The sequence below is a fragment of the Antedon bifida genome, chromosome 1, assembly GCF_963402885.1.
Source record: "Antedon bifida chromosome 1, ecAntBifi1.1, whole genome shotgun sequence".
NCBI lineage: Eukaryota > Metazoa > Echinodermata > Crinoidea > Comatulida > Antedonidae > Antedon > Antedon bifida.
This window is the reverse complement of record NC_136226.1, coordinates 28539617-28556163: the sequence shown is the minus strand read 5'-3', so window position 1 is coordinate 28556163 and position 16547 is coordinate 28539617. Positions and strand designations below refer to the sequence as shown.

Genomic DNA, 16547 nt, shown 5'->3' with positions numbered 1-16547 from the left:
TCCAAATCACACGCCGCCGAGCCGAAACGTGTTTTTTGTCGGTTTTTAGCCGGGTTTGAAAGATTCCTAGCCTACTCATTTGCTATCATTTTAAAATAATAATTTAGTTTATCGACATCCAAATATGTCATATATTGTATACGACAAGGATTGCCACTTCCCGATTCAAAATCTTCCATACGGCGTATTTTCTACTGCAGAAAATGTAAGTATGCTTTGTCTGGATGTAGGCTAGCTAGCTAGCTAGGCCTGCTGATAGGCCTACCATTGCTGAGAGAGTGTGTGTACGGTGGGAGGCGGCATTTGGAGCACGTTGATTGGTCAATATTGGAGGTGTGCCGGTGCCTTAGTTTATTTGGTTTTCATGAACAAAAAGAATTAGGAATATATAATAGGCCTATATCAATTTCATTCATTCAGTGTAGGCTTAAAGTCATAAGCCTACCATATTATAAGAATCAGTAATTAAAATATAAAATTAAACTGCTGTAGTTTGCAAAAATATTCTATCTAGGAGGCTAGGCCTAGTAGGCCTATTCTATATTGTTTTTACCTATTTGGTATATGCAAATTGTGTTTGAATCTGATTTGATCGGTTGACCGTACCGATATCGTCATCCTGTCTGACCATGGAGGTAAAAATAAGATACCGCCATGGTATAAATCCTACACCTCCCGATAAACAATGCACCCCAGCATGTTTCATTGAGATAGGCAATTTACCTATTGGTTAAGTACATACATTTATGATAATTTTTGCTGGTATTATATTACAGTAACTATTTTGCATTCTCTACCATCATTGGATTTTCGTCCAAATTATAGTTTCACTGTGAAAACAAAGAAATATGCTGGCAGTTTATTTGTCCAATGAAATTTGTAATGAACTACCGGCGTTCAGTCCTTATGTTCAAACAAGATTTATTGAATATTTGGAAACCTGGAAAAGTAATGCATAAATTATAATAAAAATTAAATATTAGATAGTCATGCATGCCAACATCTAAAGTTAAACAAATAGGAGGTGGTGTTTTTTAGGTCAACAGCACCCTCTATCTATTATAAATGGTAAGGCGTGCAGTGTATGACGTCACAAGCAGTATAGGTTCTTTTCGCCTTATTTCATTCATTTACATCTTACTATTCTTTACTCTACTTATTCCCAATTCTGGTGTCTTATTTTAGGCTCAGCATCGTATTGGAGTTGCTATCGGCAACAAGATTCTTGACCTGAGTGTTGTTAAAGATCTTTTCAATGGACCAATCATGTCCGAGTGCAACCATGTTTTCTCGGAGGTAAGTGTTCTTGTGGAATTCACCGTTCTTTTTAAAATATTTCATATTCACATGTGTAGTAGTACAATAAATGTTCCTTTTTGTTTTTGTAACCTAAATCAATAAAACCTTGTACAACGCAGTATATTCAAATTAAAATAATTGTAACATAGTAATAATAATAATAATAATAGTTCATTCTTATACTTCCATAATAATGCAGCTAGTAATCAGCGCAAAGTTGTGTCTTGATCTAATAAGTATTAATTAATACATATTTTAAAGATGTTTCATTATTTTATGTCTTGATCTAATAAGTAAATTAATACATATTTTGTTTTGATAGACAACATTGAATTCATTCATGGCATTGGGAAAGCCAGCTTGGCAAGAAGCAAGAGTGACGCTTACTAAACTGCTCTCAGCTGATGAACCAACCTTGCGAGACAACAGTACACTAAGATCCCAGTGAGTAGTATTCATCATTGGAAAATTACATTTATTGTCATTTGCATATAAAATATACATAGAAATTATGTTTGCTCTGAGATACACAAAAACAGATGAATGAAAAACAATTACAAAGTGTCACATCACTCTCGTACGGTATACTGACAAGCATTCAGTGCCCAAAAGGCAGCTGGATAAAAGCTGTTACGAAACCTATTTTCTACGAGAGATTATGGACCAGTATCGCCTACTGCTAACCTATTCATTGCTTATTTAAAGTCTCAAGATCAAATCATTCTGTGGGCCTGTACAAGCTTACATCTTTAACCAGATAAGTTGGTTTTATGGGAACCGTTGCCACTAACTTTGGTGATTAGTTAACAACTTCAGAGAGGTTAAAAGATGTATTTTAGTAGTAGTAAAAATAATATTTTTTTTTAGAGCATTTGTCGACCAGGACAAAGCAACAATGCATTTACCAGCTAGAATTGGAGACTACACCGACTTCTATTCGTCTCGATATCATGCTACAAATGTTGGAACCATGTTCAGAGGGAAGGACAATGCACTCCAACCTAACTGGTAAGATATAACATATTTGTAACAACATGAAGTGTCCATGGAGAATCTAGAATACAATCGGCACAATAATATCTAACACTGCACTAGTTTTGAAAGAAACAGAAACAATGTAGACATTGTTTTATACAGAAAGAAAAAAGATTGAACAGTATCTAGCAGACAAATATAGCTTAATGAGCTATGAGGTCCATAAAAAATATAAAAACTAAATAGTAAAATAAAAGAAGTCCAAGAGAAAATCTAAACCTTCGGTGTAAGACCATCTTTCTGTCTCAAAAAAAAAAAATGGAAGTGATATGCCAAAATATGGTAGTGATATGACATCATCATGTCCATATATATATATATATATGTAAATAAAGTTTGATAGTGTAGATAGTGCCTAATGAAAGTATAAATTTGTCTATTAGGCGTCATCTTCCAGTTGGTTACCATGGCCGTGCATCGTCTGTTGTCATTTCTGGCACTCCACTAAAGCGGCCTTGCGGACAGCAGAAAGCAGAGGACAGTAAGTGAATTGATTTTAGCTAGCTTAGTGAAATGTCACAATAATAATATTTCAATCAAGTTAGTACTTATGAGCAGGGTCCTGAGCCAAAATCCTGACTATGACAGGACTAAAACAACACTGCTAACAAGAGTTTGAAAGCATGTTCTTGTTATCATCCTGTAATAATACTTGGATGTCCTGTGAAATATGCAAACAAATATGTCTTATATGTTTTTATTTTCTTTTTCCAATAGAACCTCCTGTTCTGGGTGCCTGCAAGTTGATGGATTTTGAACTAGAAATGGTACAGTAATATAATTGTTTTAAGTTGCACAGAATATTGTTTAAGCTCTGTCCACACTATCAAACTTTATGTGACAAAAAAAATGTGATGTGCCCATATATGGACATGATGATGTTATGTCACTAGCATATTTAGGCATATCACTACCATATTTGGCCACATCACACTTTTTTTGTTAAACTAGTTTGATAGTATAGACAGAGCTTTACTGCAGCTCTGTGATAGTATCCAAATGCTGCAGTGTTGATGTTGTTTTCATGATGTATTTATTGATCATTGGTCCATTGTTTCTATCCTTTTTTGTAGGCATTTTTCACTGGACCAGGAAATAAGTTAGGAGAGCCAATCGCCATTGATAAAGCACAGGATCATATATTTGGTTGTGTTGTCATGAATGACTGGAGTGGTAAGTTCTCAAATGGGGTGTTTAGTAACAGTTTAATATTCTTTTATTCGATTGACTGATCTGTAAGGGCAGGAGTAAGACCGTAAGCGCTCAAATGGGGTGTTTAGTAACAGTTTAATATTCTTTTATTCAATTGACTGATCTGTAAGGGCAGGAGTATAAGATCTATAAACCCAAACTACAGGCCAACAAACGTTAGTGGAAGTTGACTACTGTAGCTGCAGTAGATGATATGAATCTGGGTAACTACCGTAATTGCACAAGACAAATGTACATTTGTATATGACTTGCATGTGCGTGAGTGAGTGTGTTGCCCAACTGGGAAATGCCTTTATCCTTTATAAGTAACAGAAGCAAAACTGTAATTGTTAACATGTAGATTGTCATGATATCAATGGTACTTTTTCCAGCCCGAGATATCCAGAAGTGGGAGTATGTACCCCTTGGACCTTTCTTAGCAAAGAACTTTGGCACAAGCATCTCACCATGGATTGTTACTATGGAAGCACTTGCCCCATACACTGTTGCTAATGAAGCACAGGTAAGTAGAACACTGTCCATCTGCTACTTTTACTTTGTAAAGATCTCAGGACATCTAAAGCTCTGTTTACACTATCAAACTTTGACAAATAAATGTGATGTGCTCATATGGACATGATGATATTTGGGACTATCACTACCATATTTGGGCACATCAAACTTTTTTGTCAAACTAGTTTGATAGTGCATATAGGTCTAGATTTACAGATTACACTCTACTATTAACTACTGTGCTTGTTATACTGTAATTTTTATTCTGTTTTTCAGGATCCTAAACCGCTCCCATACCTATACCACGAGGATGACTACAGTTTTGATATAAATCTTTCAGTTAAACTCAAAGGTAATTCTATTTAAATATATTATCAGTAGCTCAACAGATAGAATTAGAATTTATTTACTGTCAGTTTTTGTGCATCTAAACTTAATCTTTATATAAATAACCCTTGTCTAATAGTATACCTATATATTTTTTTTCAGGTGATGGCATGAGCGAAGGCAAGGTGGTCTCAAATTCAAATGCCAAGGTAATCATTTATTCATTCATCATTTATTTACTAAGCCCCAGAAACTAGATCTTTTTTTTATTATTATTTATACTGGGTAACCTCTTCAGTCAAAAACTAATCTCCCAGAGGGCCCAGTTATGATCAGTGGCTGTGAGTGTCAGTGACTGTGTGTTTACTAGTACACCGGGGTAAACCCCTACTCGTCTCGAAAGATGTACTAGGTTCTTTAAAGTGCACATGAGCTAGATGGTACACTGAACCTATGGTTTATAGTCCATATCTGAGAAGACTTTCATAACAGATTGTTATTGTACATCAGGTACTTTATTACGTATGTTAGTCAGCATAAAACACTAAAATTTATATCCTTTCATATTATTGTTCAACATTTCTATATTTTATTTGATAGTACCTCTACTGGACTATGAAACAACAGTTGGCCCATCACTCTGTGACAGGCTGCAACATTCAACCCGGTGACCTGCTAGGCTCAGGAACAATCAGTGGACCGGTAAGACTAAACGCCTGTTTATACTAGGACGATAATTAAGAATCAGAATATATATTTTCTACAGAAAACAAAAGAAATTACAAAAGTTTTCATACTAGAACTATAGAATAACCATTTATACTGTCTTGTGTTATCAAATGATGTCATGATAAATAAGATTTAAGAATAAAATTGTTGTATTGTAACAATAAGTAAATTTTTGAAAATAATATTTAATCTAAAGCTCTGTCTACACTATCAAAATATATGTGACAAAAAATGTCATGTGCATATCACTACTGTATTTGGGAATATCACTATCATATTTGGGCACATCACTTTTTTTTTTGTCAAACTAGTTTGAGAGTGTAGACAGAGCTTAAAAGATGTTCGGATCAGATGATCTTTTTTTACAATACAAATAGTTTTGGGTTTAAAGAAAATTCTTTCTATAGTGACACAATATACAATCTTCATTATATATATTTTCAAATGTCAACTTCTGTAGGATCCAACTTCTCTTGGATGCATGCTGGAGCTGTCTTGGAAAGGAACACGAGAAGTGGATCTTGGAAATGGGGTAACAAGGAAATTCCTTAAGGATAACGATGAAGTCATTTTATCAGGTACAAAATTATGATTTTTTTTACAAACTTACAACATGCTTTTAACACTCAAACTCGAATACAGGCTGTAAATTGTGCGAGAGAAATTAAAACTAGCAACTGGCTTCTGTTATTTCACTGTAAAAAAAATTTGTATCTGATGCTGGTTGGGTTGCAGGTAAGTAGTCAACTTGTCTTGTCTGTGCTATGAAAAGTGTTTTACCCTAACTAGATGCTCTTTTTATAAATCATTTTTTGAATGCTGGTATACGTTTGTTTTTTGTCTATAGGGTATTGTCAAGGAGATGGTTTTAAAGTAGGGTTTGGTGAATGCTCCGGAAAGATCTTGCCAGCTAACCCACTGCCATAGAGGGGACATTTATTTAAGATTATACAACTCACTCTCATAGAAAAACAGAGACAAACTCATTTCAACATCATTCAACATCAACAGTGATGTTGTTACAGATCACTCCCACTGAAACAGATCACTCCCACTGAAACAGATCACTCCCACTGATACAGATCACTTCCACTGATACAGATCACTTCCACTGAAACATAGAGATCGGACTGAAACTTGGAGATCGGACTGAATCAAGATTTAAAAGACATTACAATAACTCCCCTCAACAAAACAAAAACAGTGTCATTGTTACAAATCACTCCCACTGAAACTCTTGAGAGTGAACTGAATCAAGATTTAAGAGACATTACAATAACTATAATAACAGAAACAGAAATCTCTAGCAATTTCAACCACTTGCTTTACATTCAGTAATGTTTGAGATTGGTAATGTATTATTTAGTCTTTCCACAGAAATGGTAAGCTACTACAATATGATAGCTATCATTTCGCTTGGTTACACATGAATAGATAGTGGTCAATATATGTATGATTAGTCTGTAGAGCTAATCTATCTATGTGGTATATTTTAAACTACAGTAGTACTATGGCATGCAATATTTAATTTGACATCCTTCCTAAGCCCCTTCCTGTCCCCTCCCCTAGCCCCTCCCACTGCCTCTAGCCCCTCCCCTGCCTCTAGCTCCTCCCACTGCCTCATTTTGATGTGTGCTGGACATTTCTGCAATGCAGAACACAGCATTGACCCCTTTAATTATATACCCTATTGGACATTACATTAATACTATACTGAAATTTATTAAAAACTTCTTCATCATTTAATGGTGTTAATTATGAAAATGTGATGATTTACTTTTTGCACAAAATGATATTTAATATTTAAATATCTCGGAACTAAAAGTTCTATCAAGTTTATTTATTTCTCTTTAAAAAAATTTTATTCGTTTTTATTCACCTCAATCAGCTAAGTTGATTAAAATCTTCCTGAATAAATTATTACATAGAAAAAATGGGTTTGTGTTCATTTTGTCATTTGTTTGTGACATCTGATAATATTTGAGTGATTGTTGGTGTGACGAACGCGGAGAGTATGTATTTAAATCTATCATGCGTTTCCAAATATGATCAGGTAAACACTTAAAGATGCATTGTCCCACTGAAAAAATCATTTTTACAATTTTTTTTTTAATATACCATTTTGATATCACATAATAGTTAATAATTGAATCGAAAAAAAAATTATTTACCTGAAAAATAATGTAATTTAAAGCAAAAAATAGTCAATGGCATCCAATGTTTTTGGTTGAATTTGACCATTTATTTTTTCATTTTATATGAGAAAACATTTTTTGTTTTTTTTTTTTTTTTTACGGAAGGGATTAACTTTATTAAAACTAAAAAATAAAATCTGATTTAATTAATCTTCATTTTTCATGTTTTTGTGGGACAATACATCTATAAGATAATAAGATTTATAAAGCACACATATCCACAAAGTGCTCAAGTCACTTAATCCTTAATAAACATAAGCTTCATTAATAATCCTCAAGTATGACAAAACTACGCTTAACATTTTAATTCATTTATTTCAAACCGCATACTATTGCCTTTAATTATTCGTTTTTTAGCATATTTATTGAATTTTGAACCACAAAATATATATTGACATATCTCTATAATAATTAACTATCTCTATATACATACAATTTCTATCAAACCATATTTAATTTATCATAATATATTTTATCATTTCTACAAACAAAACCGCTATATACATACAATTTCTATCAAACTATATTTAATTTATCATAATATATTTTATCATTTCTACAAACAAAACAGCAAATTTTGGTATCTTAAAATTCAAGTATGAGGAATGTCTATGTACAGAGCCAACCTGAGAATGAAACGTAAAGGCCAGCTCAGACAGCGTCGTACGAAGAGAGGCCCGAAAGAAACGTCGTGACTCATCGGTGCTGTCGGAGTTGAATCCCGACGAGACGAGTCGTCTTGAGATAGCGTCGGGCGTAGTTTTTACGTCGTCGGGAGAACTTTAAACATGTTTAATTTTCTCCCGACGAGACGACTCGTCGGGTGGGCGGGCCATGTCGTACGATGCTGTCTGAGGTGGCCTAAGGAAACAGCAAAAACGCATTACAAAAACGGATTTGTTCTAATTGGCTTTTAGCAAGAAAATGAGTAAAACGCGAAACAAAATGGCCGGATTGACGTCATGTCTTCATCTTCTACTACCGATTTCTCGTTTTAGTTGCTCTACAGCGGCATTCATCTCGTACTTCTGTCCTCCTTTAAATAGCTGAAATGATAAATTTACATAAGAAAACATTTTAATTAAAAGAAGTTCTTTATAGAAATAACGAATCTCTACTTTAATCAGAGAGGAGAATCATGCGTGGCCAGGTTTAATGCATTATACCGACCGGCACAAATTAATCTTTACTAAACTGCGTTCGAGATTGTTACGTCAAACCTATTTTTAATATAATATGAAAGTTTAATCTAACATATGACAACCATAATACTATTATTTATTGCAATTTTTTATTTATACATTTGGTCAGTTGCATAATACATAAATCGATGATATAGAAATAAGTAGGCTATAAAAATATTAAAATATGGATACATATTATTTATTCAGGCAAAAGATTTTTTTACAAAATATAATTACAAATCAACAAATTAAATAAACACGACGCAAGAAGGAAATATAAAATCATAGTCACTAGCTGCCAGGAAAGCACAAAAGCAGTCTAAAGATTTCGGTTGTTTCACAAAATTATACCACACTGCTGAAGTGTTATTTTTAGTCGCGTGCTCACTATGTCGGTCCGTCGGTAAGCACTAACTCAAATTTGCGCACGCGACTGCAGCCATGTATTTGGCCTTGTATTATAAATACTCTCTAAATTCAATCAAAGAACATATTTTAAAAATGTATAGCCCTAAAATAATTCCAACGTGACCGAAGATTTATTTTAAATTTCTTGTGGACGAAGATTATTTTATGAATTGTTGTTTGCTGTTACCACTGTTCACAAACGCGAAACATACATGTCTAAAGCATTGTCTACACTATCAAACTTTATGTGACAAAAAATGTGATGTGCCCATATATGGACATGATGATGTCATATCACTACCATATTTGGGCATATCACTACCATATTTGGGCACTTGTCAAACTTCTTTGATAGTGTAGACAGAGCTTTATTTAAATTACACAGACGAGCGGTAACGGTAAGCGGAAACCCGCGAGAGCTGCTTCCTTGTACATGTCCCACGTAGAATCCGTACCCGTCCACGTCACTTGACTCCGCGCGCGTTGTGTGTAAATGGTCATAAGGAATAAGATTCTATTGATTAACGTTACCGCTCGTCTGTGTAAATTGGCCTTTAATGTCTTACCTTTTGTGTTTCCTCTGGATTCACTTTTATCCACGGATGTGGGTTCTTCCATTTTATAAATCTGTAGTATCAAAATGGATACGTTAAACGTGGAGAAAATTCATATATTAGTGATGTCTATGATACAGAACTATGGCCATTGAATGCAATAATAAGACGGTATTATGATACAAGAAACACTAAACGTGATGATGGAGGATGGTCCTAACCTAACATTATCCAAGCTGAGGTGTGTTTCCTATAACTGTAAGTCATTTAAATCACGCAAAAAAGAAGTTTACGATTTATGCAATGACAATGATATTGTAGCCATACAAGAACATTGGCTTACTGATGATGAATTGTTCATACTTAAGTCTTTTCATGTTGATTTTGATTGTGTTAGTGTTTCACAGGTCTGCAGTTCTGATGGTGTACTATTGGGTCGCCCTTATGGTGGGGTAGCAATTTTTTACAGAAAGAAGTTATCTAATTTTATCTCTTGCATTGATTTTAATGACAAAAGATTGATTGGGATCACAATAGGAAAAGGTTCTAATGTATCCCTTCTTATTAATGTTTATCTTCCCTATGATGATAATGCTGATAATTTCATTGAGTTTGTTCATTATCTAGGTAAAATTCAAACGATTATTAATGAATTTCACAGCAACAAAGTTGTAGTTTGCGGTGACTTTAATGCTGACATAAATAGGAAATTTGGCAAAGAGCTTGAAAACTTTGTCTCTGAAAACGATTTGATACTGTCAGATTTATCTTACTTAGGTTTTGATTCAGATAACTTTACATTTTTAAGTGAATCCCATGGAACCACTAGTTGGTTGGATCATATTGTGTGCACACATGGAGCCAATGCTTGTGTAACTAAAGTAGATATTTTGTATGATATTTTGGGATCTGATCATTTCCCTTTGTTATTTGAATATTCAATCTCTCTAGGCATACAACAATGTAAAGGTGCTAAGAATGAAAGTGAATCTAAACATGACTATGTTAACTGGGCTAAAGTTAAGGCCGCTGATATTGAGCACTATGCTACATGTACTGAATATTTACTTAGTAATGTTGAAATTTGTACTGATGCACTAACATGTAATAATATTAATTGTAACAATGAGTGTCACCGTCTTGCTATTGATGACCTGTATAACAATATTGTTGCTTGCCTAAAACGTGCATCTAGTGAATGTTTGAAGCCCACTAGGTCTAAGTCATATAATATTGTGCCGGGCTGGAATGATTATGTTTCTGATCTGCATTCTGTTGCTCGTGAAGCCTTCTTATTATGGAGAACTAACGGCAAACCCAGGAATGGGCCCTTGTTTCATTCTATGAAAATATCTCGTTCTCGTTTTAAGTTGGCATTACGCACGTGTAAACAGAATGATCAACAACTGAGAGCTGATAAATTAGCTCAGTCTTACAGTAATAGGGACTACCAAGGTTTTTGGGAAGGTGTTAAGCATATGAATGATACTAGAGCTAATACCTCTGAAGTTATTGATAATGTTAGTGGTGAATACAACATATGTAATCATTGGGCCAAACATTATGAGATTTTGTTTAACTGTGTGGATAACACGACTCATAAAGCATTTGTAGAGGAGACTCTAGAATACGGTCCGCCTGAGATTGGTATTAATGTCACTCCTGATCTTGTATCTAATTGCATTGATAAACTTTCTGTAGGAAAATCACCCGGACTTGATGGTTTGGGTGGTGAACATCTTAAATGTGGTAGTAAACGACTTAATATCCTATTGAGTTTATGCTTTAATGCTATGCTGTGTCATGGTCATGTAACTAAAGATCTTGTTAAAGTTATTCTAGTGCCGATTGTTAAGAGTAAATCAGGGGATATTACTAATAAGAATAATTATAGACCTATTGCTTTAGCGTCTGTATTATCTAAGGTGTTTGAATCTATTTTGATCAGTCATTGTGGTAACTCATTGGAATCCAATGACTACCAATTTGCATTTAAAGCGAAACACTCGACTGATACGTGTATCTTTGTTTTAAAACATGTAATTGACTACTACAATAGAAATGGTAGTCCAGTTTTTGCCTGCTTTCTGGATGCCAGTAAGGCTTTTGATCGAGTCAATCACTGGACTCTTTATAATAAGCTCATTAACAATGGTATTAATCTTTGTATTGTTAAATTGCTCAAATGTTGGTATGAGAAACAGAGTTTTGTGATACGTTGGGGAAACTCTGTTTCAAATCCATTTACAGTATCCAATGGAGTTAGACAGGGTGGGGTTATGTCCCCTCTCCTTTATAACATATATATTAGTACTCTAAATTGTAGACTAAGTGGTTTGTGTCAGGGTTGCCAATGTAGAAACATTATCTTGAATCATCTTAGTTATGCGGATGATCTTGTTCTACTTGCTCCTTCTGTTGCTGGTCTCCAGCTATTGATACATGTTTGTGAAGAGTTTTCGCAAGAGAATGATGTTTTATTTAATGATAAGAAATCTTTTTGTATGCGTTTCTGTCCTCGTACTTGCAAACTTGAAGGTAATTCTATTACTAAACTTTTTGGTAAAAAACTTGCTTATGTTGAGAAAGGTACCTATCTTGGTCATATTCTTATGTGTGATTGCAGTGATGAGGCCGACATTCAAAGTCAGTACAGGTCTTTGTGTATTAGAAGCAACTCACTCAATCGTAAATTTATGAAATGCTCTACCAATGTTAAATGTTGTCTCTTTAGATCTTACTGTATTAATATGTATTGTGCAGCCCTTTGGTGTAACTATCGTATGAAGAATATTAGATCTCTTGATGTATGCTACAATAATGCTCTGCGCCGTATACTTAATGTCTCTAGAAGTAGTAGTGCCAGTGCAATGTTTATTGAACATGGTGTTCCTTCCTTTAACGAGTACATGCGAAAATCTACCTATAGTTTCATGCAACGTATGTTGAATAGTGGTAACATCCTTGTTGCTTGTGTTTGCAAACATATGCTCCATAACTCCAAAATGTATTGTAGATGGAGAAGCATTCTATATACTTAAGTTTAGTTTTATGGTTTATAAGTTTATTTATATGGATGATATTTCCGAAATAAAATGAAATTGAATTGAAATTGAATTATAGAATCTCCAAGTAAAATGTACAACGATTTATTTATAAATTGCTTGGTATTGGCAATATAAGAACAGGACACTGAGCTCGCCTTGCCAAGATAGAAACTCGTAACAGTCCTTTGATCTTATGTCTGGTTGCGACAAATACCAACAGTAACTGTACTATATGTACATATTATTCTCTGCGGGGCGTGGAACGGATCATGCCGCAGCCACAGATAAACGCTTTGATATCCGGAGCTCAGAATCCTGTTGTTTGATTGTATTACTTGAGTATTTGAACTAAGTAGGATGTAATCAGTACTAATATATAATAGTTGATAATTATACATAATAATTAATGTGAATGAAGAGGGACTGTTGTTGCTTTTACCCTCATCCCGTATCCCTAATTGAACCCATTAATAAGAGCAGAAATAACACATAGCAAAATGGTTTATACATACGACACATCTTTCTTCTGTAGTGCTGCATAGCCGACGAATGCTGTTGCCATGGAGCACGCAAATCCAAGTATAACACCCAGCGGCATTAACTATAAGTAATATTGAACTGTTATTATTATTATTACCACTAATTGTCGATCGCCAATACCGGATATAATATAATCGTTGACGTTTTCACCATCTTAAGCTCTGTCTACACTATGAAACTAGTTTGACAAAATAAGTGTGATTGTCCCAAATATGGTACTGATATGCACAAATATGGTAGTGATATGCCCAGATATGGTAGTGATAATATGTCCAGATATGGTAGTGATATGACATCATCATGTCCATATATGAGTACATCACATAAAGTTTGATAGTGTAGACAGAGCTTTATTCATTGAAATCATCTCCGTCTTCAACATCATCAATATCAAAAGTATCATCGTTATACTTTTAACTTAATAATCGTTAGGCCTCATTCTGTCATCGTAATCGTCAGTATCCTCATCGGTCAACATCGCGTCGATAGTCTACAAATTTTTCGTATTTTTTCTTAGATAAACCATTTATTTTATAACATTGTGTTGGGCGGTCCGCGCACTCTGTGTCATGTCGGCAAGAGACTTGGAACGTTTGATCTCAGTCTCATTCATATCCAAGTGCTCTTATGTCCATGGATAAACGTACTAAAAACTTCAACATGTAAACAAAACACGTAACTTGTCTCATTGTATTACATTAAAAACGAATCATTTTACACATTCTAAGTAGGCTATTATTCACAACATATCCCGTACGTACTTCATAATTAGCCCTGCTAAACCTGGCAAATATTCCACGTCCGCCGATTCCTCGTGCCATCTTCAATAAGTTAAGTATATGCGTACAGTTGTATTAGAGGCTACAGTATTAGTCTAAGAAAGTAAATAAGATAAACACAAATAAATGATGTAGGAAGAGCGTAACAGGGTGTTGCAGTGGCGTAACATAGAGACCTTAGGCCCCTCGTTTAAGCTTGGTTCCCACTAGCGACACAAGTGGTTTGACCAATCACAAGCGACAGATTATTCGAACAGTGTCAACTCGCTTGCGTTGCGAGTTTGTCCTTGCGTTGCGTCTCTAGAGTGGGAACCACGCTGGGGCCTTTTGTCGACATTATAGTATAAATGTAATGCCTTCTCTGGGCACTGCTCAGTGGCCCTCATAAGCTCCGGGGCCCCCGGGTAGCCAGTGAGCGCTCATCGCCGTTACGCCACTAGGGTGTTGCGAGCATAAATTCAGTCATTACTATCTTAAGAGCCAAAATCTCGCGTACGTGCACTAAATAATGATACACAATTTACAACAAATATAAATCAATCGGCATCGGTAGCCCATGGGCTGTAAAAATATCACCCTAGTTAACTACAGGTGTGAACGTATAGACAGTATGTATACAATTTCTTCAGGTACTGGAAAACACACCATTTTGCAATCAGGGTTCAACATTTCTTTCTAGCATAGGCTTTAAATTTCATGATTCCTAATGATGACACATTGTCGAAATATTGGATTGTGACATGATGGTGTGCATTTCTTCCATGGATTAATTAGGCCCAATCCAACATGGTATCTCATTGCATTGCGTCGGTACGGTAAGTATCTCAACAATGTTCTTGTTAAACACCTACACAATACTTCAATTATTATACATTGTGTGTAGTGTGTGTAGATATTTTAAATATAATTATACTGGGTTATAGTTTGAAGGTATTCTAAATGCCCTTTCTCCCAGTATAGTATATTTAAAAGTCGAGCACCAATTTCCTTTACAGTGATCAAGAAGATTAATAAGAATAACATTAATAAGAGATACTTTTTGATTCTTCATTTCAAATATTTCATCCGTAGATTGTAGCAACACCTATATAATGTTATCAAATCGGTGTTGATCAGTATTGGGGGACCAAAAGTGGGGTTACATTTTTCCAAAATGCACAAATTTCGATTGCAGACTCAAATCGTTAAGATGTGATGTAGCCTTGATTAGCATATACTGTACTCAATCAGCATTTTATACCTCTATAAGCTATAGAGTGAATATACATAATTAAGATACTTTAATTGCAAAAAGCAATTAGTAATGTGACACTTATTCAACCATAATGAAACATAGTATTATTACCGTAATGGGCGGCCTTTTGAATCCGTTGTAAAAATATGATAAAATTAAAAAATACTAGAGTCAACTTTTAACGCAAAAGACAAAAATCTTTAACAGGCATACACCCTCTGATTTTTTTAGATTGTCTATTTCTTATTCTTGTTGACGGCAACACGGAAATAATCAATAGTATAGCCAATAACAAACGGTATTAAATAACAATGGCATTCGTCGTAGGCCTACCGGAAATTTTACATTTCAATTTTAAACAACTATTTCTATATAAAATAAAATAATATAAAAACTGTACTTACCGATAATGTAACGGTTGTTATCAATTCAAATGTTAATCGAACATGCAAACGCCTTTAAATTAGACGTATTGTACAGGCGTTTCTTTGTAAAAGAACAGTACTAACTTAATGTTAATTTATAACATGTAAATATTAAATAGTTGGTTATTAGGCCCGGATTAGAAATGGCTTACGTGCGAATTCTCACGTACGACACCTAATATTGACCGGACAATGTTTATTGTTTAGATAATAAACATTACCTGGATGTGTGAATATGATTGTGGACTTTGTATTTTATACTGATAATGAATGTATAGGTCATGTTCATTATAGTTTATCTCAAAGTAGTCGTGGAAGTTGGGTTTGGGGGTGGGGTGTGGAAGTGGCGTATCGCAAAGGCCTGAGGCTCCTGTTTAGGAACCCTAAGTGGCCTGGAGGCCTCGGGCGTTTTTAGCCTTTTTACGCTGGACACCGCACAGTGAGCGTTCATAGCAGCTGCTACTGAAGGGGGGTGGGGATGGTCGGAGATTATTTATGTATTATGTTTTATTTCATTTTGCAAATTCATCTACCTCTGTTAAAACCCATTGTGAATTTTGTTGGTCACCTACCGTATTTTTTATATTAGCTTCGGACTTTTTAACGTGTAGCGGCTCCCAGTCCCGTTTCGATTATGATAATATATTATTTTGAATATATTATATACATATTTTGTTATTCACCGGCGGTCTCGACTTGTGCCATTATTAAGTTTTATACAATTATGACTGCTGTTCGTCGATTATATGAACTATTTGTTGTCTAGCTACAAACATATTAAGCCTAGACCTATTATTAATCTAGTAAAGTATACACAGGATATGGATATTTTGTACATAGACTCACAACAGCAATGTCGGGTCGTAACCGCCTTCCGTCGAGTGGTCGAATTGTACGAATGACGGTACAGAAAATTGCATAAATACAGGATCGTTCTTTGGGCGCGCCTATCCTCATACAATGATGATATTGAGATTCTTATGTCAATCTGTGTGTTCCCTCTTGAAGGAGTTTATTTTTCCACAATCACATTAAAGAAAGGGTCAACGTGACCGTAGCTCCATTTCTATGGTAACTTTCCAAAATG

The 16547-nt window shown here is 34.8% G+C and overlaps 2 protein-coding genes across 3 annotated transcripts; one reads left to right on the top strand and one right to left on the bottom strand.

Annotated features, from left to right (window-relative positions):
- The first annotated feature begins 5 nt into the window (after positions 1 to 5).
- Positions 6 to 7022, top strand: LOC144848476 (fumarylacetoacetase-like). 2 transcript variants are annotated; one of them, XR_013613857.1, is made up of 14 exons: positions 6 to 205; positions 1186 to 1296; positions 1622 to 1743; positions 2167 to 2307; positions 2718 to 2815; positions 3052 to 3101; positions 3408 to 3507; positions 3918 to 4048; positions 4315 to 4390; positions 4528 to 4574; positions 4966 to 5067; positions 5555 to 5672; positions 5942 to 6137; positions 6214 to 7022. XR_013613857.1 is itself a non-coding variant. In XM_078705239.1 (13 exons), exons 1-13 carry the CDS (start codon positions 125 to 127, stop codon positions 6019 to 6021), a joined length of 1257 nt encoding a protein of 418 aa, XP_078561365.1. In that variant the 5' UTR covers positions 6 to 124; the 3' UTR covers positions 6022 to 7022. The 2 variants fall into 2 exon arrangements, 1 of the variants encoding a protein (XP_078561365.1); XM_078705239.1 differs by having other exon boundaries at positions 5942 to 7022.
- Positions 7023 to 7880: 858 nt separating this feature from the next.
- LOC144848732 (normal mucosa of esophagus-specific gene 1 protein-like) lies at positions 7881 to 13889 on the bottom strand. The gene is made up of 4 exons (XM_078705598.1): positions 13784 to 13889; positions 12995 to 13083; positions 9448 to 9508; positions 7881 to 8335 (listed from the first exon to the last, which is right to left on the bottom strand). The coding sequence occupies exons 1-4, from the start codon at positions 13841 to 13843 to the stop codon at positions 8258 to 8260; spliced, it is 288 nt and encodes a 95-aa protein (XP_078561724.1). The 5' UTR covers positions 13844 to 13889; the 3' UTR covers positions 7881 to 8257.
- Positions 13890 to 16547: the final 2658 nt, after the last annotated feature.